Source organism: Mya arenaria, chromosome 14 (genome assembly GCF_026914265.1).
Source record: "Mya arenaria isolate MELC-2E11 chromosome 14, ASM2691426v1".
NCBI lineage: Eukaryota > Metazoa > Mollusca > Bivalvia > Myida > Myidae > Mya > Mya arenaria.
The window spans coordinates 50079640-50103943 of record NC_069135.1 but is presented as its reverse complement, the minus strand read 5'-3'; the positions used below and the strand labels follow the sequence as shown (position 1 = coordinate 50103943).

At 33.0% G+C, this 24304-nt stretch overlaps 1 protein-coding gene across 5 annotated transcripts in view; it reads right to left on the bottom strand.

Moving 5' to 3' along the window:
* Positions 1–24304, bottom strand: part of LOC128217714 (QRFP-like peptide receptor) — a 64421-nt gene that overhangs the window by 10916 nt on the left and 29201 nt on the right. For all 5 annotated transcript variants that reach the window (XM_052925050.1, XM_052925048.1, XM_052925049.1 and 2 more), the window contains exon 2: positions 900–1348. In XM_052925050.1, the coding sequence (XP_052781010.1) occupies positions 900–1348 (449 nt within the window). The remainder of the gene's footprint in view (positions 1–899; positions 1349–24304) is intronic.

Below are 24304 nucleotides of genomic sequence, written 5' to 3'. Positions count from 1 at the left end.
GATTGACAAGGATGGAATTATCTTGAACGCACTGATTAAAGGCTGTTGTTTATGCAATAACATAAATGGGAAGAATTGTTATCAATACTTGTACAGAACAAAATGATAAAACTTGTAATATTTAAAAACAATGATGAAGATGCACATCGTTTTAAATCGGAAAAGCCCATTAATTCTAATACAACATGTGAATGGAATCTTTAACACTGTTTAGCTCGTTTCAAATCACCTCGAGGAAACGCAGACTTGCATTTATAGCTAACTTGAAGCCAGGAGCGTCTTTCGCGAATTCACATGAGATCACCGTTGCAAATTTGCAACTGTCATTGTTATCGAACTTTTAGTTTGTAACGCACCGTTTTCGCTTACAACGATCTCGTATCACTAACTCGTTAATAACGTCGATCACATCTTTTCTAGACACATTATTCATTGCGGTTTATCCTGTCATTTTATATACGATACCGCCGTAAGGGAACCGTTAGCACGTTCAATCAATTTACTTGATTGTCTTAAGTATCACGTGACAATTATCGCCGCGTTGGGTAATTTAGAGATATTCAAAGTCATTAAATTTTGTAACACTCTTGAGTTTTGGTCTGGAAATGGATTATCTCGTCAGAGAACGATCCTTGTACTGCGAATTACTAGCAAATGCGACCAAACCGTAGGCTCATTATAGAAATAGATATACTTGGAACTGCACAAGATAAAAGGTAACTGTATACTTCTAAAATTTTGAAACAATCAATAAACATATGTGTTACCATTACAGGTGATAATGCAACGAAAACTTGTTTTATAGCGAAGACGTATGACTTTGCAATCTGTTCTTTCTAAAAAAAAAAATGAAATATTAGAATAAAGTAAATGAAGATAGCTAAAACGTTTATAAATACCTTTCTTTTTACCCTCTTTTGGACTTTGATTTCTTTTGCAGAAACTCTTTCACCAGGTGCTCGTTTAAACCACACCGTCATTATAATAAGACTATATATAGCTGACATTGTCACCATAGGTATGAAATACAGAGCTATTGTCAGAAATGTGTAATACGCCTTTCTTCCAGGGAATGACACAATATCCCGCCCAGTGGCAGGGTCTTTGGTCAAAGACATCGGCCATGTATCATCACACCAGATTTCCACGTGGTTGGACCATGTGACTGATTCTTCCTTTCTGACAACCAGTAAGGGCGTGGCGACAGCAATTGCGCAGACCCAGATAATGATGATGGAATAGCTAGCCTTTCGTTCGATGATGTGAGCCTTCATGGCGAAAACGATACCAAAGAAGCGGTCACACGCTATCAGAATGAGGGAGAAGATGCCTGCTACCATTGACATCACTGCAATAAAAAGGAGACAATTTCGTCTTAGATGTTAAAGTATTGAAAATATCAAGTCTGCTTGGTAAATCACATTTTTTGATATAAAAACCACTAGTCTTTGTCTGATTTTCATTAATCGGATCGGCATTTATATCGCATATTTCAATGCTGCCAAAGATATTTCTGAACTTGTAAATTACGTTTTAACCATTATTAAGTGATACCGAACATACCATATAATAGCTATCTGATCTATAAAGCCCGATTTTGATTAAAAATGCATTGGAACCTTCTAAACTAAGAGCTGTTTTTCATATTCATAATTGATTTATTAGTGTAAAACATTCTTAACTAATAGCGACGCACATATTTCCAAACTGCAGTGCACAATATATCCAAACTGCGGTGCTCAATTTTAATAACTGTTTTTTTTATTATTTTTAAGACAGATGTTTTTTAGATTTTGTTTAAATCTTAGATACGGCATAAAGCGGTCCTTCAGGCATAAACGAACGAAAAACCCCAGTGGGAAACATGCCTGCACATCTTTCTTTCAGTCTAGAAAACCCCATACATCTTAGCTGGCTACAACCTCCACATGCAATGCCAAGACTGATGTAATGGAAAACAACACACCAAACGTGGCTGACTTCTATGAGTAAGTCTCCTTTGTGAAATAAATATTGTGTCAGACTTTAAAGTTAATTCAACGTTAATTTATTAAAAAACATACTTTTAACCGGAATGTGCGAAATGATAACATAAATAAAAAATTGAATTGATTTATTTTTTTCATCAATTACCATTTAAACTCACTTGTATGTCTCTTTCGGGCTGATTACATAATATGTGCTTTACAAAGCATTTTTAGACATAATGTCAATCAATTGTCAGGCAAAATGACATCTTTTAAATAAGAAAGATAATCTTCAGTATTTGGAAAATTAAGTTTTCAACAAAAATTCAATTAAAGCCGGTGACACTTTCAATGAGAACGCTCAAAACGATGTACTAGTCTAAAGTTATAATCGAATGTTCAGTGTTTTTTTTATTTATTTTCCTCTTGCATCTCCTGACTGCACACCATATACCTTTTTTGAATAGATACGCCCTCAATGCCTTCAATGATCCTAGGCTTACAGTGCGATTATTCTCCTTTTTTCCATTTTATTTTTTGCACAATCAATGATTTAATGATATTTTTCAGAGAAGATTGTCTCACCTCGCGCTTAAGATTGCATTCTAAATCCAATGGTTAAATGGTTCTTGGCAAACTCAGCGATTTATTTCATTTTTGGCTTGTGTTTATTGAACAATTAATTAGTAAATAATGCGCTTTAGATATACTCGTTTCACCATTTGCTATTACTACTCAAAACCAAATTTTACCAAGAAAATAGACATTCAGAACGATGTTATTCAGCATGTCTGAACCAGATGCGGGGTCACATTTATATATAATATAACTTAGGGGCACTACTTAGGACATGCGTCCCCTCCCCCACACCTGAGCAGAAAATACGCTCCAAAGTAATATCAGGTATGCAGGACATCTACAGGAACGTTTTAGCTAATTTCAATCTTGAATGGTGCATCCTGATGTAAATTATTCAACATTGACATGATAAGCTCACTTTAACAATTTCATGGGGCATACGCCACGTGGCCCCAAATTACTGTCTCAGCTTGTGAAAATGTATCATTTAGTATGGAACTTGGCCTAAACTTTGATTTTCCCAAGTCCGTTTGTTTAAACTTTTGTACTGTTCATTTTTAAATATGTCTAATATAACAGGAATCAAATACTCTTTTAAAAATTGAAGAAAAAAACATCAGCGCTGAACGAACAACTATGTTTTTGGGTACAAACATAGAAATACCCGAAAAAATATGTCGTGGTCCAGTGAAATGTTGAGGGTTGATCTGGAAACCTTAATGTTTTGTTACTTATGTAAATAATGTAGTTAAAATGCTCTCAAGCTTAAATCTTATAGATAACATAAGGTTAGAGTATACAAACACCATTTATATATACGTCTTTCTGTTCAAAGAAGGCCAGAAACTGATGTACCTGTTTATTATTTTAATGTACATGTACATAGAAATGACAGAGCGGAAAGTCTATACATTGCAAGTGTATTGAATGCTTCAGTACAGATAAAGCCTGCCAAACCTAAGTCTGCTTATAAAACAAATGTATCACTACGATACCCGCGGGTTTCCAGCATGGACATTAACGGAAACCAAATCATAATAAGAAAATCACATGTCTAGCTTTGAGCCTCGAACGCAAACACTGGATTTATCACAGTCGATGAAAGGGCTGGTGTTTGTAACTTAAAGCTATGACATCATTTACATATGATTGTATGCGCTTTAAAAATATACATTGAACTTAAATATGCCAATTAAAAATTAAAGGGGATTGAAAAGTTATTCCTAATTTGAGTAATTGACTATTCGGATGACGTCTTTCATCAAAGCATTTGCCATATATTAACAAGCGTTTGGTCATATCATATCAGTTGTTGAAAAAGCTCAACAGCAGACATAAACACAAACTTATATATCATTTACTAGGTGCGGTCCTGCAGACAAGATAAACAGGAGGTATACGTATTATGAAAATCGACAATATACTTCTCATTGTAATTATTCATTGTAACTCTTTAAAAGACAATACATGCCACAAATTTTATGATACATACATTTCTATGATAGGATTTTTTTTCTGACAACCCGAGTCAGTTTAACAATTTTCGACGTAATTGCGTAGCGTTATATATTAATACACAAATCGAAACGTTAAGAAGGTCATCAAAAAGTACCCTTATTAGCAATCACATATTGGCTGTGTTATATTTCTGGGCATTTCCTCCACGATGAATACATAATTTAAGTAACATATTGTCCGAATGCTTAATTCAATATATCCAAGACAGGTTTAAGCGTACTCACACATTTGACAATAATCTAATTGCGTTATTTTAGAACAATATTTAACTTTGAACTGTCTCTGGCTATGCCCACTTTGATATTTGGCGTTCATTGCGTGTCGATGATGATTCGTATTGATGATAGTATTTGCATTGATTCTGTCTTATTGTCGTATTTTTATAAGACACTTGAATCTGATTAATGAACGACTTCTAATATAAGAGCAATCTTTATTTTAATGATGACCGTAACGGATTTTTCAAACTTTTCAACTAACGACGTATTTTAATTTCTGCTGTTTTGGCACATTGTTTTACAGTTTAAGCTTTTTGAAGAGCTTAGCCATTTTATGTTGCGTTCACTTTTAATGTTTTTTCAAATATGCCTTCGGCAATTAGTGCAAACATTTTCATTGATCCCAAACATTCCTTGGAAATTGCTCTTTGGCAATGAACGAATATTAAATTTCAAAACATGTATGAAAGACGAAGACAATTCCCAACTTTATTTCTGTACTTAATATATCAACGCAAATAAAGTTCACATCAACATAAAGAAAATATGAAGAGCATCGTCAATTGTTGACAAGTATATTGAATTTGATTGCTTTGGTTTGATGAAACTGTGACGCTTAAAATTACAATGAAGGTCGCAGAATCATGTTTCCTTTTACCAGTAAGAACCTGTCAATTTTGATTTATGAACATTCAATAAATCGGCAGATATTTTTAAAGGGTAGATTAATGTCATCTACAAGTATAATAGTGTGCAATCATTCTGTCAATGTTACGAGAGTGCAATTTATCATTGTCATACAGGCCTATGATCTTTCATTCATATATTAATAGAAAACTCGTATGCCCACATGAAATACCTAAAACGTGTCTAGCTAAACGCGCGCTCTCTCTCTCTCGCTCTCTCTCGCTCTCTCTCTCTCTCTCTCTCTCACTTTCTCTGCGTGCATTGATCAAGATCTGATCTTTAAGTTCTTGAAGTGTACCTTAGAGAGACTTTCATACAATTGTAATGTTGATTTACCGATAAGCGTATTACTTTTATGTTACTACAATCAATTGGCATGCATATAATTGATTGATTGAGTGGTCGGAACGTTGCTAGATCTCAGTTTTTATTTTACGATGTCAGGGCAGCCAGAGCAAACAGTGTTCATCACCTCTAAGAAACGATGCAAGCAGTCAAACTTGCATTCATATTATATTTTTGTTGTTACGTGATTTAACATAAGTTTGTCTGACAAAGATAAATCTAAATGTTTCTTGATTGACAGAAAATTTTTACAAGGTCAAGATTCTGGTGAAAGGAAAATTAATTCATTTGAAAGTGTGGGTTGCTTAATTGAATAAACATTACTTAGTTTTGACTATTTGATAGCTTTCTATAATTCTTAAATTTGATTAAGGATAATCAACGACAAAATATGACGTCATGGAAATGCCTTGCATATGCTAAATATAAAGAATAAAACTCGTTATCATAAATTCAATATTGCCGATTTCGGTGAATGCAATGTATGAGTTATACGTATATATTTTTTGCGTAAACTGTTTCTTTTTTCTTAAACATTTTGCTCAAATTTTAACTCGATGGAAAATGACACAATACGATTTTTAAACGTTATCAGGTTTCTCTTCATTCAGTTAATAACTGTACACCATATCTATAAACAATTGATTAGGCATATAAAAGTGCACTAAAGTAAAAAAAATACATTTTTCTTCCGATATATTTCTTATACTTTAAGTTATCGCAAACTCTATTCATAAAATGTATTTTTATTTATAACACTTTGCCCACATCTGGTATGCTTTGTTTAAATGAATATGACGCTATTGGGCACCAAATCTTTCAAATGTACGAGAGCGGAATGAACTAACAGATATAAACAGCTTGAACGAATTTAAAGGAAGCGCTTACGAAAGCGCAAAATGGCAGCAGACAAAGTATCCTGCTCTCATGGAAATTAAAATAAGACGTTGTGTGAGTCTAACACAAGATTGACGCAATATAATAATGGCAAGCACAACAGACCATCTGAATGCGCAATAAAATTTATTATGAAATAAATAAAGAGAGTGGGAAAGTGACACATAACTTGTGTTATGTTTACGTTTGGGACTTGTGGCTGCATTTTGTCTGAGATTCACCATAACAAACGACAATTTAAGGAATGTAAATAGTGTGTTACAACTTGATTGATTGTTGCTAAAGTTGACGCGTCTCAAGTCAATGGTGTCTGCAAGAGATATATCGGTTATAAGAATACAGCAGTCCTGTTATGTTATTATCTGTAATAACACTGATAAATCAGACTGGTAGGTATGCCAGAAACCGAACTCCCATACAGAAACGATATTGTATTTTATAACTAAAGATATGGAAAATGATTTTCATTTTATTCGTATATGCCCATGTTGTTCTGGTGTTCGAGCAAAATATCTAAAAAAGTTGTAACTTTATCCTTAAGTGGTCAAATTTCTACAATATTTGAACATAATTGAAAGGAATAAATTAATTTAACTATCATTTTATATCAAATAGTTTGTTTCAGTATAAGACCGTAAAATATTTCACAGATTAGCACCAACATTCATATTTCACAGGTGGTGCACAAGGTGAACTATATTACGATCTTAAACTGAAACTAATGTTATATTCTCTTCAATTTTTATCGATACGGAAGGCATCGTTTCAAAAGACCATTAAACCCGGATTGTTTCGGAACGATTAAGATATTTGCACTAATTTTCGAAAGCATACTTGTAATACCATCTACAATTGATGCTACATTTACAACTTAGCACCTCCAAACCCTCATTAAAACACTTTCACAGTTCAACATTTTACCTCAAAATCAATTAAGGACTTTTCTATCCAAAGAAAGGGTGTTAAAGGGATGAGTGTTCATTACTTTGTTGAAAAAACACGTAATTAACGAGTTCGTTGAACGTGAAATACTGAATGTTGTGCTGTTATATTAAATTAAAACAAGCACAGCTATAAGTGATGTTTCAAACATTGTTAGGAATACTGTAGATCACATGTGTATACTGTAGATCACATGTGTATACTGTAGATCACATGTGTATACTGTAGATCACATGTGTATACTGTAGATCACATGTGTATAATGTAGATCACATGTGTATACTGTAGATCACATGTGTATACTGTAGATCACATGTGTATACTGTAGATCACATGTGTATCCATTCAACTAACAGAGTAGAAAACAATGAAAAATAACAACGATGACGTTAACAACGTAGCTTATTTTGATAAAGTTTTGAACATTCGGCTCAATGACACTTTAAGATTGTTTTCATATCTGTTCCAATTTGTATGATAATATGCAAATTGGGATATGTAAAAGGAAACTGGTTTAACACGAATGTCTGGGCTTTGAATAACCTTTATTCATGATATTGATTTTTTCGAACGTCTGTACGTGAATGTTTGTATAAGCATGCTTATCGTCAACACAGATATATATGTAAAAGTAATATGTTTAAGATCGCATTCCGAACATTTCGTCTGATTAAATTTAATATCAAGATATGAATTTGGGTATTCCGAAATGTGACATTACATCTTTGATTTGTTTTTAGTAAGAAGGTCAGATAAATAAAAAACAAATGGTATATAACTAATGAAGTATACTTATTTCGTTGGGAATTTTGTGATTACCTGCATTTTGTCTAGGGGTCTCGTCAGGCACGTTCTGACGTGTTACCAGTCGCCAGAAACGCTATGAAAACGATTAAATTATAACGTACGAGTAATAATGTTTCAATGCTTATTATGTATGTTTCATTATTTAAGGTTGTGATTCAAACATTCATCATCTTGTAAAGAAGAATTGTGAATATTTTATCTATATAGTGTGTTTTTTTATGAAACATCATATTTTTCTTTCTGTTACCTCGTTCCAGCACCGGAGCTTGATTTAATTATTATCTCGTAGTTATACGAGAGGTGTATTCCATATCCTGTTCTAATGATCATGAGGATGTGTAGATTCTAATATTTATTCGGTTTAGTGGAAATGCTCAAGAGTTTGTTATCGGTGCATTTTTTTTATACCATCAACAGTCTTTAGGAATAAAAGTATAATCTTTACCAAAGTCTTGATCATATCTCAATCAGACTATTGCGTTTAATGATCAAACAACAACATCATCAGACAAATGATTAATTATAAAATACTTTGTTATCATAGTCGGAAATAATTTTTGGAAGATGCATTGTAATGCTTTCTTAATTTTCCGAAAAAAAACAAATCTTATTTCATTACTGAAATCCCAGTAACTTGGCATTTGAAGGTTATGAGACGCTTTTCTCGTAGCTTCTATGATCAGAACCAGGGAGTTGTGCCTCTTTATATGTTTGCAATTGTGACACTGGTGATTATAGTTTTAAAGTTTATTGGCAATCGACATAATGTGCCTTTGGCCATTTACAAAACAATCATTTTGTGGCAAAGACAAAATATATATACGTATATTCAAATATGTTTAATGTTTATAATACTAAATTATGAGAAAACTAATGTAAATTGTGACAATTATATGTGTAAAGAATATATTATGTGCTTATATGCTTAGTAAATTAGTCTATGTGTACTGAATATAAAATATCAATGAAAACACAGTATATATTTATACCAAATATGTTGACTGTACAGATGAGTATTCTAAGAAGCAGCTAAAGTTTTTAATTAATCTTCTCTAAGTTCAAGGCATATTTCTTGTAATCCATCCTTTCAAAGCTTATTACTTGTAATCCAAAAACCTCACTGAAATATCAGATAATTTTAAGTGGATGTTCGTGTAAAGGGATTATAAAGAAAATGCAATTAAAGATTATATTTGTTCATGGTATGGACAATTCTGGTTTGGTTTTAGTTTTATCGAAATAAGCAGTCATGTTCACCATGGTTAGAATAACATAATATTTTATGTATGGATATTTATGCGAAATGATATAGTGAATAACAATCTACGTTTATTATTCACTCTGCTTTATATTAAACACAGAGAGACAATCTCTTCTAGTCAGCAATGCTGGTTTTGTCCGTTCGTTTTGATTAACCAATGCGTGTAGGGTTCAATTACATTGTACATTTTGTTAGTTACAATTTAAAATTGGGCCACATGTCAGAATATACATAAAGGTGATGCCTGAGTATCTGCGAAATAAAATTCATACTTCTTGACAAGAAACAACAACAAATAACCGATTTCAAAACAAATGATATAAAGTAATTTCAACTCGTTGGTGAATTGAATCATTCGATAATTTTAGAAGACAATGAAGAAGAGCAATCGAATTAGTGACGTAGATGTCGTAAAATGATTATCAAAGGTTTGGCCAAAGTAAGACAGAGGTCGAGGTCTCTACAACAACAATGCAGGGAAATGATTTACAGACGAATCCCGGTGGCTTGAACTCCTAGAAACCAGCAAACATACACCGAGACTCGGAAAAATCGAGTCATGCGGGAATACATTCAGTATCAAGTAATCAGTCCTTTACATCCAGTTCAATCCAATGAGCCTAGTGAATTCGAGCCAACAGGGTTCAGCTTTATTTCATTTAGGAAAGGACCGTAACTGATGTTAGAAAAACTCGTGGCCCAGTCCCTTTGATGTCTGTCCTTTTAAATGAATGCAAGCTTTGTTATATTGCACTGTTTCTGTTTCTTTGTTGTTGTTATCATCATCATCATCATATATTGTAAAAATGTATCGTCATGCAATAAAATATGTTTAAACATAAACTAAAAAAGTTCATTTACTATTATCTAACCATGTCAATTGTATTTGTTAACATATCGCTCTCAGCTTATTTTATGTACGTTTACTATGGTGCACAAGCTTGTATGTTTTCGTTTTCTTTGTACGAGCATTCATTATCGTGTTTATTTATTTGTACATTTCTTGACGATTGCTTAAACTTTCCATTATTAATATGCTGTATATGCATTATATAATAAACATTCTGTTCTGTTCTGTTCTGATAAAATGGTAAACCTGCTTTATGGAAACGTCAGTTACTAATAAGAGGTAATACTTGTAATCTGATGTTAGATTCATTGTTATTGCTTGCTTATATTTCCACGCTGAGTAATGTAAATTCAACGCGACCTTTCCAAAGTGATAATTTTCCGCCTATCATAATCGTAACCTTGTGAAAACATTGCGTCAATGTAATGACGTTGAGATCAATCACTGTCAATCAAACCTGTAATTATTTCAATAATGTAATATAATAGGAAAATAACAGTATCTTATCGTTTCTTGAAGGTGATGAACACTAGCTGTCATCATGAGGGCGAAAAAATGAATACTCTGCAACCAAGATTGGCTGTTGGAATCAATCAACACGTTACAATCTACAATCGGCTGAATTAGTTTTGCATCTGGTGTCTGTATCCGGTCTTGGAATACTTAAATACTACTTTCTGAGTTGATATTGTTCATACTGAATTGACTTTTAATTTTGGACTCGATATGGTATATCGGTTTCAGTGTTTCCTTTCGTAAGCAATCTTGGGATATGCTTAAAGTGAATATCTCGAATACCGGTTTTACAGGGTTTAAAGCAAGCTATTGCCGGTTTTATCGAGTTTTAAACAAGCTTTTGTCGTTTAGCAAAGTTTTAAACACGATATTGCCGGTATATCCGAGTTTTAAAAACTTATGCCGAGTTTTTAAACATGCTTTTGCCGGTTTTACAGAGTTTTAAAAAAAGAAGCTAATGCCGGTTTTGACGAGCTTTAAACAAATGTTTGTGTTCCTGTTTCCATTGACCGTGGCTATGCGATACTCTTATATTGTGACCATTAGTAGAAGAACATTCATATTTTATAATGTACTTACAAAAACGAACTGAAGGAACGAACCAAGTAGCCTAACTTTAACAAAGATACTGCAGAACTGCATAAGGACGTTGGTCAAACATACACCAACCAGAGAAACAACGCCTCAAGACAAGGCACTTCAAAGTGACACACTTTCAAAATCAATGCATACACATGTATAACAAACATCAATTTTGACTTATAAACCTTTAGTTACTTACTAAATAATGCATTCATGGAAAATATTAAATATTGATAAAAAGATTCTAATCATGTATTTGATAACAGAAAGCGAAAAATATTAAATGATTGGTGATTACTTAAATATTTACTGTTGTTTACTACAGTCTCATAAGGTAGAAATACCGTGTTTTATGCTCAATTCTTTCAAATTAAACTCGGTATCTTTCATATAAACCATTGTTTTCGACATTTTGTTATCCTTTTGTGAATATTATAACAATATTATTAATTGTGGTAGATCTTATTTGGGAGTAAGAGTGCATCTTTACGCAAATATCAAAATATCCTCATGGTTAATATTGGCAATAAAGTCATGTCACTGTCAGGAAATATCAAGTTGGTTGAAGTCCAGCCTCACGATTATTTCGGAATGTATCGTCAATGATAAGATATTAGTATGATGTTCTTTATAAATCTTCAAATTAAGGTCGTCTATTTTGAAAATTTGCAAACGAATCCTGTTATAAGTATGAGGTTTAGCTCTGTTAATATTGATCAGAAAAGGAAAAAAAATGTTAATACAATAAATTTGACGTCGAGCTAAGTTATATCGATTAGTAAATACATGTTTATATAAGACAGTGTGAGTCAGAGCTCCGTTTGTATTGATAAGTTTACACATGCTGTAATGGGTATATGAGGTTAAGAGTGGAAGCCGCTTTAACCCTCACATATCCGATTTATGGTAAATTATGTTTCGTCTTTGTTCAATGTCATGTGTTTGTTCTTTTTTATTTGTTTTTTTCTGCTTGATCACGTTAATCTTTAAGCAATTAAGTGATATCAGTGTTGCAATAAATTCGCAGTGTCAGATTTATACCTTTAATACTGGTGTTATATATCAGATAAAAGTAGTGGCTAAAGCGACAAGTTCCGCTTTGTGACGTAGTCACTTTACGTTTCATGTGTTCGCGCCTTGAATAGCAAATTCATCACAGTCACTAAACTGTATTTATTTATACGACTCAACAGTTGGCAGGGAAAAAGTAAACAAGTTGATTTGTATTGCAGAAAAAAACACATTAATTCTACCACAAAGCTAATGTGGCACAATTAAAAACATTTCTGTTTTCCATTTAAAATATCAGCAGTATTACGTACATCGTCAAATTTCTTCTTCAACATGTATTGTTCGTTAATCCTTTACAACTGATAGAGGACGGGTAATGTTTCTTTTGAAAGATAATATTGATTTTCTCTTCGTGGAGTGGTAATGCTTTATACACACACTTTTAAAGTTAACATGTTGGCGCCGTTCTAATAACATCAGTTACAACTTCTTTGAATGACACCCAACATAACAATAATTCATATTTTCTTATCTGCATAATTGAGTATCATTGCCAAATAGAATTGCATTTATTTTGTTAATGTTAAAAACTCTCTTTCCTACCACAATAATGCACATGTTTATTTGAATCTAATTTAATATGGTGATAAAAATCAGTTCAGATATATTGTTTTGTAAAAGAAACAGACAGGATATTGCAATATAGTATTTCTATTTATTGTCAAAGATAACATGGACAGGTACAAGTGCTTTCATTTAGGAATACAGAAAAGCATTTATTTATAACAAACATCGTCTTAATATCTCGAAGAAATGACGCAACATTGTTGATCATTGGTCATCGAAAGAACAGACAGTTTTGTTGATGAAAGTGCATCATTCATTTTTATCAGACAAGAAAAACGTCTGTGACGTGTAAAGAAAGATGATACAGACGAACACGCCAATAACACTTTATGAACGAGAGATAACAAAATAATGAAGCATGTATTCTTATTTCAATGACGAAGTTGCTTGTAAATGAAATTGATCAACTCTAAAGAATGATTGTAATTTTAATTTAAGACATTCAAAAGAACAAAATAAAGTAAAAAAAATGTAAAGTATTTCGAAAGGAAATTATTCATGCTAAAAGGGGTCAGTCTGATCATTACCGAGTCGATATGATACACTGTCGAGACGCTAGCTTCCTAACTAGACCAGTTTAGATTTAAGCTCTCAAGACAGCTAGACTCTCAACGTTACCGAACAGAAATGTTTCAATGTTGGACTGGTAGCTTCATTTAAGCTCTCAAGACTACTCGAGCCGATATGGTACAATGTTGAACCGGTAACATCCTTACTAGACCAGTGAAGTTGTCAGTACTGAAGACTAGAATCATTCAATCTCGAAAGAATAACCTGGTAAAATACGAAGATATGAATGGCAGGTCCCGGTTTTAAGGTAATAAAAAGATAACCATTCATAAGAGTTACCAAATCTGAATACAATTAATAAAAAATATTCCACCAAGCTCTCTGCTTCATGCCATGGAAAGGTTTTCGATGGGGTATTTTCTTGTTTTGCTTTGAATCTTTTTGTGTCAAATACTCAGTCTTGTCAGTTTTGTAAAATTTTACAAATTAGATTTCTGTATGGATATGTGTTGTTATTGACATTAAACATCTTTAAATGTATTTCACAAGCCAATAAGGTATATTTTAGCATTGAATGCGAAGCGTCAAATTCACAGCCTGTTTCTATTGCTTCATGGAAAAACATATCTGTATGATGTTTTTGAATCTTAATCGGTCAATTTCCGGACCGGAAATGACATTTCAACATGTTCATTCTTTTGAGGTTAACATAACCTTTTGTAGTGTAAATTTTCTCATTGAATATTAATAAACTGATGGTAATGTATTGCAATGTTTATATTTATTTGGTGCGCAATTGTTTGATGAACACATGCCTCTTAATCGTTATATGATGGTAATTTAACATTGAAAGTACTTGTTCAAGAAAACACTTTTCAGGTTTAAAAGTAACACATGCACATTCATTTAACATTTTAGATATGCTCGTAACATGGTGAAGTAATTACATGCGATCGCCTCACACAACTTTAACAATCTGTTGCATACAATTTGCACATTTCTAGTCGTAAAGATATATCAATGACAAAATGCATAAAAACAACAACGGATAAATAGAACAGCTGCAAGAGTAATTCCATGATCAGTAAATAGATTGAGTTATGTGAAGACGGTGCGCTGTGAATGCGCCATTCGAATTTATTTCTTTCGACTTTTTAACAAATCTTTACTCAAGATTTGCATTAAATACATCGTTGTTTCATTCTAACATAAACTTGTCTTACCGCGTACGCATGCCAATATCCAATTTATGTATTTAACTTAAGAGAATTTCCAGGAAATATTTTTCAGGTGTTGAATGTTTTACATTTTGACAGGATACATTCAGTTTAAAATTGTATTTGGACTTTGAAACTGTACCCTGATCATTCGTGATTGGGAATTTTCAAGATTTAAGCAGTGCGGGATTGAATTGCCAGTAGAGCGTTCAATTCAGAAACAATACGAAATGATAAGTATTTCTCGAAGAGGCGCCACTTTACTCTCTCTTCATAAGTTTGAAATATGCCTGCAGGGCGAAATTAATTTGCAAACCACTTTAATTAATAAGCGGAATGATATTGGCCGTACTTGTTTTGAAACAAATGTATTAGCCTCTTGTAAATGTATGCTCGTGACAGTTAGATTCTGGATTTATACGAGTATATGGGTAGGTAACATCTTCAGGCATTTATGACTTGCTGAAAAGGAAATTGGAAAGTGTAAAGTAAAAATAAATAAATAGCTTAACCACAATTTAGAATTATGACATTTTGAAAGTATGGTGATATTGCGAAAGAATGAGTAGGTTTATTCCTATTTGATGTTATAAAGAACTCTCGTCTGCACTTGAGTAACAACATTCATTTTATTTTTTTGCAACAACAAGTTGTTCTAATCTTCTACAATGTATGACCCTATTTTTGTCAAATTAAAACTTTAGTTTACACAAAGTAATAGAGAATGAAAGTTTAAAAATAACCTGTGTTGGCAGTAAGGTAACGCCTCAAAACATTCATTATGTTAGAAATAAAACAGTAACGGCACTACGTGCCTCAGACTGTCCTTTTCCTACATTGACATTTGGCATTTCACCCTTACATTGCTACAGCTAATGCAATATGATTTCTGAGTGTAGTGCTTCCAGATATACAAGACGTTTCTTAGTATGTTTGTATCACTCACATGAATGATACACTTATGTGATTATTTTTAAAGTAAAATATTGCATAGTACACTTAAACAATTATTAGACAGTAGTTTGTATAGTAGATTTGCGTTAATGCTATTTTACACACTATGATCCATATTAAATGTTACTGTTACTATTTAAAACGTTTGAATACATGTATTTCTTTACTATATGGCAAACATTGTCCAAGCCTAACTTATGATGTGACATGTCTATTACACAATATTTGACTCAATTTCAGCATGCAAACTGTTTTTGCTAAGCAAAACACAATATGTGCTTTATAAAAAAACACAACAATATTGCATAGACTAAGTATGTCACTGACTTTTTTCTTAACTAAATTCTAAATATAGCATGAACTTCGGTCTACACAATATCAATACATACTTTATATCTGAAATATTTACATTTGCACATGATAATTTGCAATCATTTTGCTTGGACCGGTCTACCTTTCGTGGCCTCTGTAGACGGAGTTGCGCACTCACTCTCCTGGGTCATGCATACCCATTTTACATTTCATTGAGCAAATAAGTTTCAAATTTGTACAACAAAGCATTCCAAATGCACGAATTTCGTTCCTTTAACGGATGGTGAATCATATAGGTTAAGATTTCGAAACAACCATTTCCCTTACATTGAAGAAATAAGCTAACATGTTACTCTTTCGCCAACCAATGTGCCCAACCTTGAGCGAATGAGATAAATTTACAGAAGAAGTTTCAAAGCAACCATACTTCCATGGTGACGTCCAAAACTCGCACTAACGTGCAACAACCGGTCACAAGGATATCGGACACTGCCAAGCTCACGATGAAATAGTTGGAAGTCGATTGCACTCGTCTTTCCTCCTAGTAAACATATTGAACACAAACTGTGATACAAATGCCAGAACTTTCGTTTCTTCGCGAAGTTTGCTACTTATCGCCGTCGCTTTCCGATAGTAAAACACTGGCCGCTTTTACTGTTGGGATCATCAACTCTAGACCTCATGAATTTGCTAGACATACATCACGGAGGCAGGAGTACATTTAAACGTCGGAAATGGCTTGTCTATGTTAGTCATCGACGTCCTTAATTTCGTGTTAACAGCATATCAAATTTAAAAGAAGTGCCATTTGTTACCTCTGTGTGTAATCACGATAAATTGCTATTGCATACACCTCTTAGTTATTAATAAGTATTTAAGTATACAAGTTATTAGACATGTCAAACGACTACTTAATTTTCGTCTTTAAATACGGTCTATTATCTCAATAATTTTCCCTGTAAATTGCCAATTTACATATAGTTTTAAACTACGAACGGGTATAGAAAAATAGATATTTAGATCCTTTCATTAATTGATATCCATAAATGTTAGAACTCGAATATAAGATCACATACCATTTTCCGAATAATTATTTGAGTTGGTTATTACATACGCCGATGAACTCCGATAAATAAACATTTATTACAGGATTTGAATTGTTTCGATAATAATTTATTTATTTCAGGTAAAACAGTTAAAATATAAAACAGAAAAGTTTTCTCTTTTTTTAAGGGAATTAAATGCACACAAATTTATATTGTGGCTACAATAGCTTCCACGATGCAACTTTGAGACGCCAGAGATACTGAACACGACGAATAGTGATTATTATATCAATTATCCTATAGTTCCTTTTTGCGGTAATAAGGGGTATCAAATGAAGCATGATTGCAATCATCTGAAACTGTCCAGGGGAATATTCAAAAGTCTTGAGCCGTCAAAATTTGAGACAATGCAAATACTCCGACCCGATAGTTTTTAATGTGAATTTGAAAGGGAACTGAATGCCCCAAACGTCATGGTGTTATGTTTGATTTAATAAAATGCTACAGTTTGAAAATAACTCATTGGGTTTTGTTCGTCTCCGGGACTTAAATCATACATAAAGTGTATTTCCTTTAGACGAGTTTAGAATCATGCATGTCAGATAGAAGCTAGGATTGTCAATTAAAAATGCATTTTAAAACACATAATGATATATGTCGTGTTGATTTGTGTCATAACCAGCACTTTATCTTATCTAAAAATTGAAAACATATTGTCTGGATTTTTGTCAGTATTTGTTTTCAATAAACAGCATGCGTTCCTAACAGTTCAAATACTTTGAACAGGCATTGCATATTTAAGTGCACATTTCCTACTTCAAGCATATTTGTTGTTTTTTGGTCTGATTCATGCATCAGATTATTTTCGTTGAATATGACAGACGTTTTTAAAAACACGCACTATCTCTTAACCTTCATTGACTTTCTGTTCGAGAATGGGCATATTTCTTTGAGAGATTTCACTAGCAACTGAACACTTACATAGTGCAAATAATGGTGCCGTTTTATTACGCAAGTTTCAATCTTCATAGCAAGTTATCATGAGAGGAAATCATTGACATCTGGTTGAAGTAAGAAGCTGTTGAAAATAATTTACAATTTGAAATAAAGAATATTATCAACACGATCAAATAAGCTGTTTACGAGAAACAGACAGAAAACGGCAATTTCTTGTTAATTTCGCCTCGTCTTGTTAAAGATAGCATTTACAGGTATGAGTGTTTTCATTTTAAAAAAAGGAAAGTGGCAATTAACAAGCATCGTCTTATCGTATTTCAATCAAGCTCAATCTTCGATCTTTGGCGGATTTATTTATCATAGCATAAAACATGTGTGACATAACCCTGTATCACAGTACAGAAAAGAACACGTTTATAACATTTTGAAGCGATATCAATCTTATTAGACCAGTACAAGTGTCAGCGCTCAAACTAAGTATATATACAAAGGTCTAGGGTTTACCGAGACAAGAAAATACAATGTCGAAGAAGTAGCTCTCTTACAATATAGTTGGCATAGCTCAATGCTACAACACTCTTAACATTCCCGAGATGACATGAGACAAGCTGAAGTAGCACTTCCTCAATTTTGACTTCTAACCTCACAAACACTTGTTAAAATGTATAATGGTACACACATTATAAAGCATTTATTCGTAAATACGTTTAGGAATTTCTCTGTGAAGTTAAAGAAAAGCACCAATAATAGTTTTCCGCCCCTCCTTTAAGACAGAGCGCCACATTTAGTTTACCAAGTAACAATCTACCAATATAGTTGATGGGCCTTATTACAGGAAACTCTTAATGAAAATACAAGAAAAATACACCAATAGCCAACATTAAGCTATGGACTTGTTTAAAAAGACAATCAAAGAGACTAAAAGAGAGACACAAAGCGTCAAAGACAACGTTAGTATCAAAACAGGCCTGGACTAGGGTGTTTAATTGATTTAAATGCATTACCAACCCTGTATTTAAAATGCGATAATACAAGCATAATAGAACGCTCTTTATACCTGTATCAAGCTGTTGTTTCTAGAAACATCACGTTCCAATTTTTTGATGACATTTGTTTTATTACAACATAATTTTTGTAAAAAAACGAGGAGGTAATTATTTCCAAATTTACAAAAACTGTCATTGTCGTTAAAGTTTTACGAAAACTTGACTTAAAATTGAAAGCTCTTTTCCGCCGGCATATTATATATATTTTTAATCTTAATATTGATGACATTTCAAATGGTATGATAATTATTTATCATATCAGCTGCTTTTCCTTCAAGCAGGAAATAAAACCTTTTAGTGATTTTCTTTTTCTTTCCGAGACATCTGGGAAAAGCTAACATGTTATTTTTAACAAGCCAGCGATTGTACAATTGGAAAATACACTCGATCTACATTCAGTGAAACTTCTACAAGTCTTCACCATCAAGCTTAATCTACTTTCACGGACACGTGTCACATCCAAATATATAAAAGGTGAACGCCTTTTAGATATCAACTTTGTCTGAGCACCGATACATGTGGTACAACTTTCCTGGGTTAAACCAGTACAGAGTACACCTCTTTTCCAGGCAATTCCCTTAAAACGCAAAGCGCCAGGCAAGGGAGCTACTTGTACAAACTTTTACCGTCTTTCGGTATGACGCGGCCATGGATCGAACCCAGGACTTTCCGCTCCGTTGGCGGATGCCTTAACCACAAGGCCACGGAGACGGTGTTTTTATCGATTAGCATTTGTAATGCGTTTTACCTGCCAATTAGGTCTAATCCAGCATAACGTGCGTGAACTCAGTTTCACGGCTTAATTGTACTGCTAGAGTTATAACACATCTATCCATTGTCGGCTGATTTCCGGCCTGGAGACAACAATTCAACATTGTCGTACAGTTGAGATCATTACGACTAAAGTGCATAAGGTGAGCAAACTGATGGTATTGTTATATAATGACTCTAGAAATATAATATGTCTGAGCCTTTTAATGAGTTTTTTTTTGACATTATGACGGTATATTCCAGAAAACATCTCGAACCAGATTTTAATTTATTACACATGCACTCACATTTATAAAATGTTCAAATATGCTCTTTTAAATTAAATCGTTGACAAAATAATTTACTCGAACTCGCACGTCAAACCTGTTGCAGGGAAATGTTATTACTTTAAATGATACACATGCACATCTATATGAAACCATCAGTTCTGCTCGGTCAATTATTTCATAAAGAAGAATATTTTTTGTTGATAATTCCGTTGCAAAAAAAACATATTTCGCGAAGTAATCATTAATGAATGTCAGAAAGAATGTAGGTTCGTAAAAGAGAGAATAATAATATACCTGGCATTTCATTTAATGTTTACTACCTAGATTGAGTTATGTGAAGCATAATCAAATGATTAATTGGCGTATAAATTTCGTAAACATAAACATCAGATTCTTGATACGACGACGACATATTCGTGATTTTATCAAAACAGATAACCCAATACAACACGCTTCTATATATATAACAGTACTTTACAGTCGCTGGCATCGTATAATAATAATAATAATAATAATAATAATAATAATAATAATAATAAAAATAATAATAATAATTATTATTATTAAAATGACCCTAAACAACACGATGCTTATGTTGCTAAACTCATTGAGGCGCTGGTACAATATGATAAATACCCCCAAACAACACGGTTCGTTATATTTTACAGTGTTATTCATGGTGCTTGAATAGTATAAAAAAAGCCCCGAACAACACCGTACTTTATAAAGCAGCGCTTTACGTTTCCTGACATATGCCTCCCAGAACCAAATACATGTTTTCTGAACGTAAAAAAAAACGGGGAGAGGAGAAATCTTTTTTCAGTCTGGCATGACGTGGGTCACATCGAAATAATTAAGGTGAGTTGGCACCGGTTCTATTAAAAGACACAGCTAGCGTCTTAGGTTCATACGTGTCAAAGGTACTCGTAATGACTTAAATAACCAAAGAATCGTACAGACTGGTATAATCTATATATCCATTTTATAGGAAACCGCACGCATTTGAACATACTTTAAGAAGTCGACTTATCAAAACTTTGTTCGAATTTACATCAGTCTTTTATCAGAATGCACGCGATTGGTACCAAACATTTAGTACTATTACATGTCTATCCATTATTAACAGACTTGTTTCTCGTTTGAGTTGCGTTTGGTATTGTCCATTGTCCTGGTTGAAACGCTTAACATATAAGAACTATACAAATGGGATTTGTTAAATGAAAATTGGTCTCCACAGAGTTATCTACTTTTAATATTCTAGATTGTTTTTATTTTTCAATTACAAATGAATGCTGGGGCAATTATGAGGATAATAGCTAGTTTATAAATTCCCACATTTATTAATAAATATATTTTGATGCATGAGTGATATGTCTGTGGTGTTTTGTATGTGCTACGTCTTTTTCGTTTTATAAGTTCTAAATTTCTCTTTTAGAGTCTGTTCAGCTCAACTTAAATTGTTTGGCTACTTGGCTTGTCCCTGTAGTATTTTTGTGTTTTTATTGTTGGTTCTGGGTTTAAACATTGTGTTTGAATGTTCTTATACGTATCAAAATTGTTGTCGTAGCGCTTATTTTGACACACATATAAGAGTCCCAGTTTCAAGATAGCAGATATTCTTGTCTTCTTAGTAATGAAAGCGCGTATGATTACATTCATTAGGATACTATTGTTTCCTTAACAATGCTTTAGATTTCTACTGCCATAAGACTAAATAAACAAGACATCTTTTATTTTCATTGACAAGCTAAGTATTCTGTATTCCATTACACTAGTCTGTTTTACAATTAGATATCTAAAACAGGTTGAGGAAGGTGTAATTTTTTTAACTTGAATTCCAAAACAACGTTACGATCAGTTAAATTCATTTACTCTGAAACATTTCAGCTGCATTTTGTCAAAACATAAAAAAACAAGGTATGTTGCCTGTGGAAATAAGGCATTTCATTGGTCACTTTTAGTTCCTTTGCACATAAGTTATTAACGGCATATCAAAAATTGTTGGCTTGTAAATATCTAAGCCTACATTAAAAAATCTCTCCAACCCATTTACTAAAAAAGAATAAAAAACCGCTTCAAAACACAAATTAAATGGGGATATCAAGATCCTAAAAACTCGAATAATTAATTTAAGCATGTTAATTCTCTGACATTGGGACAAAATCAAATTAGTTTTTTAAATTACATTGAGATTTTGAAACTGTCTTTGATTATTTGTGCTTAACCATCTTAAGAATCTTGCATTATGTGGTCTCACTGCCAAAGGAATTCAATTTATAACCCACAGAATGATGATGATGATGGATATTTCCTGAAAAAGCACTACGTTACCTTTACTTCATCACTTTGAACGAGCAGCACTTTACCATAACTTGATATTATACATGCATCACGCATGATTTGGCTTACATGCGGCGAATTTTCTTTGCAGGCAACTCTAATCTATAAGGGGGAAATTACTGACAGGTCTTGTTTTATAACCATATGAGCCTGAAAGAAATATATTCAAGTGTTGGATTTTCATTGAAAAAAGGCGAGCTTAGAATGTAAGGAAACAAGAACAAGTGGCCGTGTTTTGCTCTTTCAAAACATAACCTTAACCGTTATATAGAATAATTACATTTAAGTTTTTTTCTAATGCAACCGAGGGTAATTTATCCAGTAAAAGAATGAAAACAAACACAAGCATCAGATAATTTTCGTGAATGCATTTGTATGCAGTGTTTATAAACAACCTTCGCCTGTACCTCCGTATAAACATACATAATTGAAGGTAATATTCTTAAAACATTGGCGTTACAGTTGCCAATGTTGCTAATTATCTTGTAAGAGATTTGGCTAATGCAATTTTCTTAGAAAAATACTTTCCGAATAGGTTTCCGTTTAGACTCGTTTTATAATTAACATGAATGGTACAACAATATGTTTGTTTAATTGATAAAAAAAATGCTGTTTAACGTACAGCCGTCTTTTTTTAAATCCAACTTTTATCAAGTGTAAAGAGTGTGTTTAAAAGAAGTGGGGTGTGAGTATGGATTCATTATATGTGTATGTCTCTATTAAAAAGCACGTCCAACTTTAGAAATAAATGACACAGATTTCAACCAACCAGATTAGATGTGCTCGGTTTAGCTGAGTTTAAACATTTGTTTAAGGATTAAAATTCGCCATGTTGCATTTTATTGGGGTATGGTATGCAATGGGACTGTTCAAAATGGGTGGGGTCCGTAGTAAATATGCCCCGCCCATTGGTATTATTGCGCCCAATGACAGGACAGAACTATCGAACAAACGCACGCGATATCGATGGAAAATGCCATTGCACTTTATACAGAAATAAAGTGCAATTGATAAACAACAACCATCGTTAAGGAATGAAGTGTGAATGTAAATATATTATATTAAAATACATTGAAAACAACCCATGGTATGCATTTATCATCAGGGACTGAGGGGATAGGTAAAATGTAATATTATTTAATACCTCTCTCCATTAAATCGTCTCCGCTTCTCCAGTCAGGTATAATTAGATCAGGGGTAGATTCAATATTGGTCTTAATTGGATCTAATAACGATGTAGCTAATCGGATTACTTATTATCAATAACTGACCTATAGAGTGAATGAAGTCAATGATGTATGACCATAAGATTAACTAAAGATTAATATTGAATTCCAGCCCAGAACAATATAGCCAGATTATCACAATTGTTTACAGATCGACATACGGAGACCCTGCACATGGGCAGTTTAAATAATAAGCAAACTGCTTGGCCAGGACAGTTTGCACCCAGAAATGATCTCGTTGTTGATCAGTCATATGGTTCGGGCTATTTTTCCGACAATTCCACATAACAATACAATCTAATATGAATGAAAATGGCAGTTTAAACAGTTTAAATCCTTTACGCTTGGTTGTAACGGATAAAAAATGGCTGAAAAGATTAGTCAATGCTCATTTAAAATTAGAAAAAAAAGTTGAATCCGACTTGTGACACTAGCTTCTGTAGTTTGTTTTAAAATTTGTACATACAGGCTACGTATGACTCTGTCTGTTAATACGTTTTTATTTCGAAATTGTTTGTTGGGCGTTGAAACATGTTGATGAAGCTGTGGAAGTGATTATAAAAAATCGGTAAAACTATAAATAAAGCTATTGTCGGGAACGGGGATGAAATTTATAGGGTAAACTAACAATTATCTAAGTACCTATTTAAGAATGTTTTGAACGAATGAGCTCATTTTACAAACAGAGTTTCCAAGGATCTGTTTACCCAACCTTGAACACATAAGATTATTACTCAGAAATTGTTTCCAGCACAAAAGTCCCCATCCTTAAAGAAATGGATTTATATTATAGAAAAAGATTCTTACTAGCACCAGTATGCCGTACGTTGAGCGATAAAGTTATTTTAC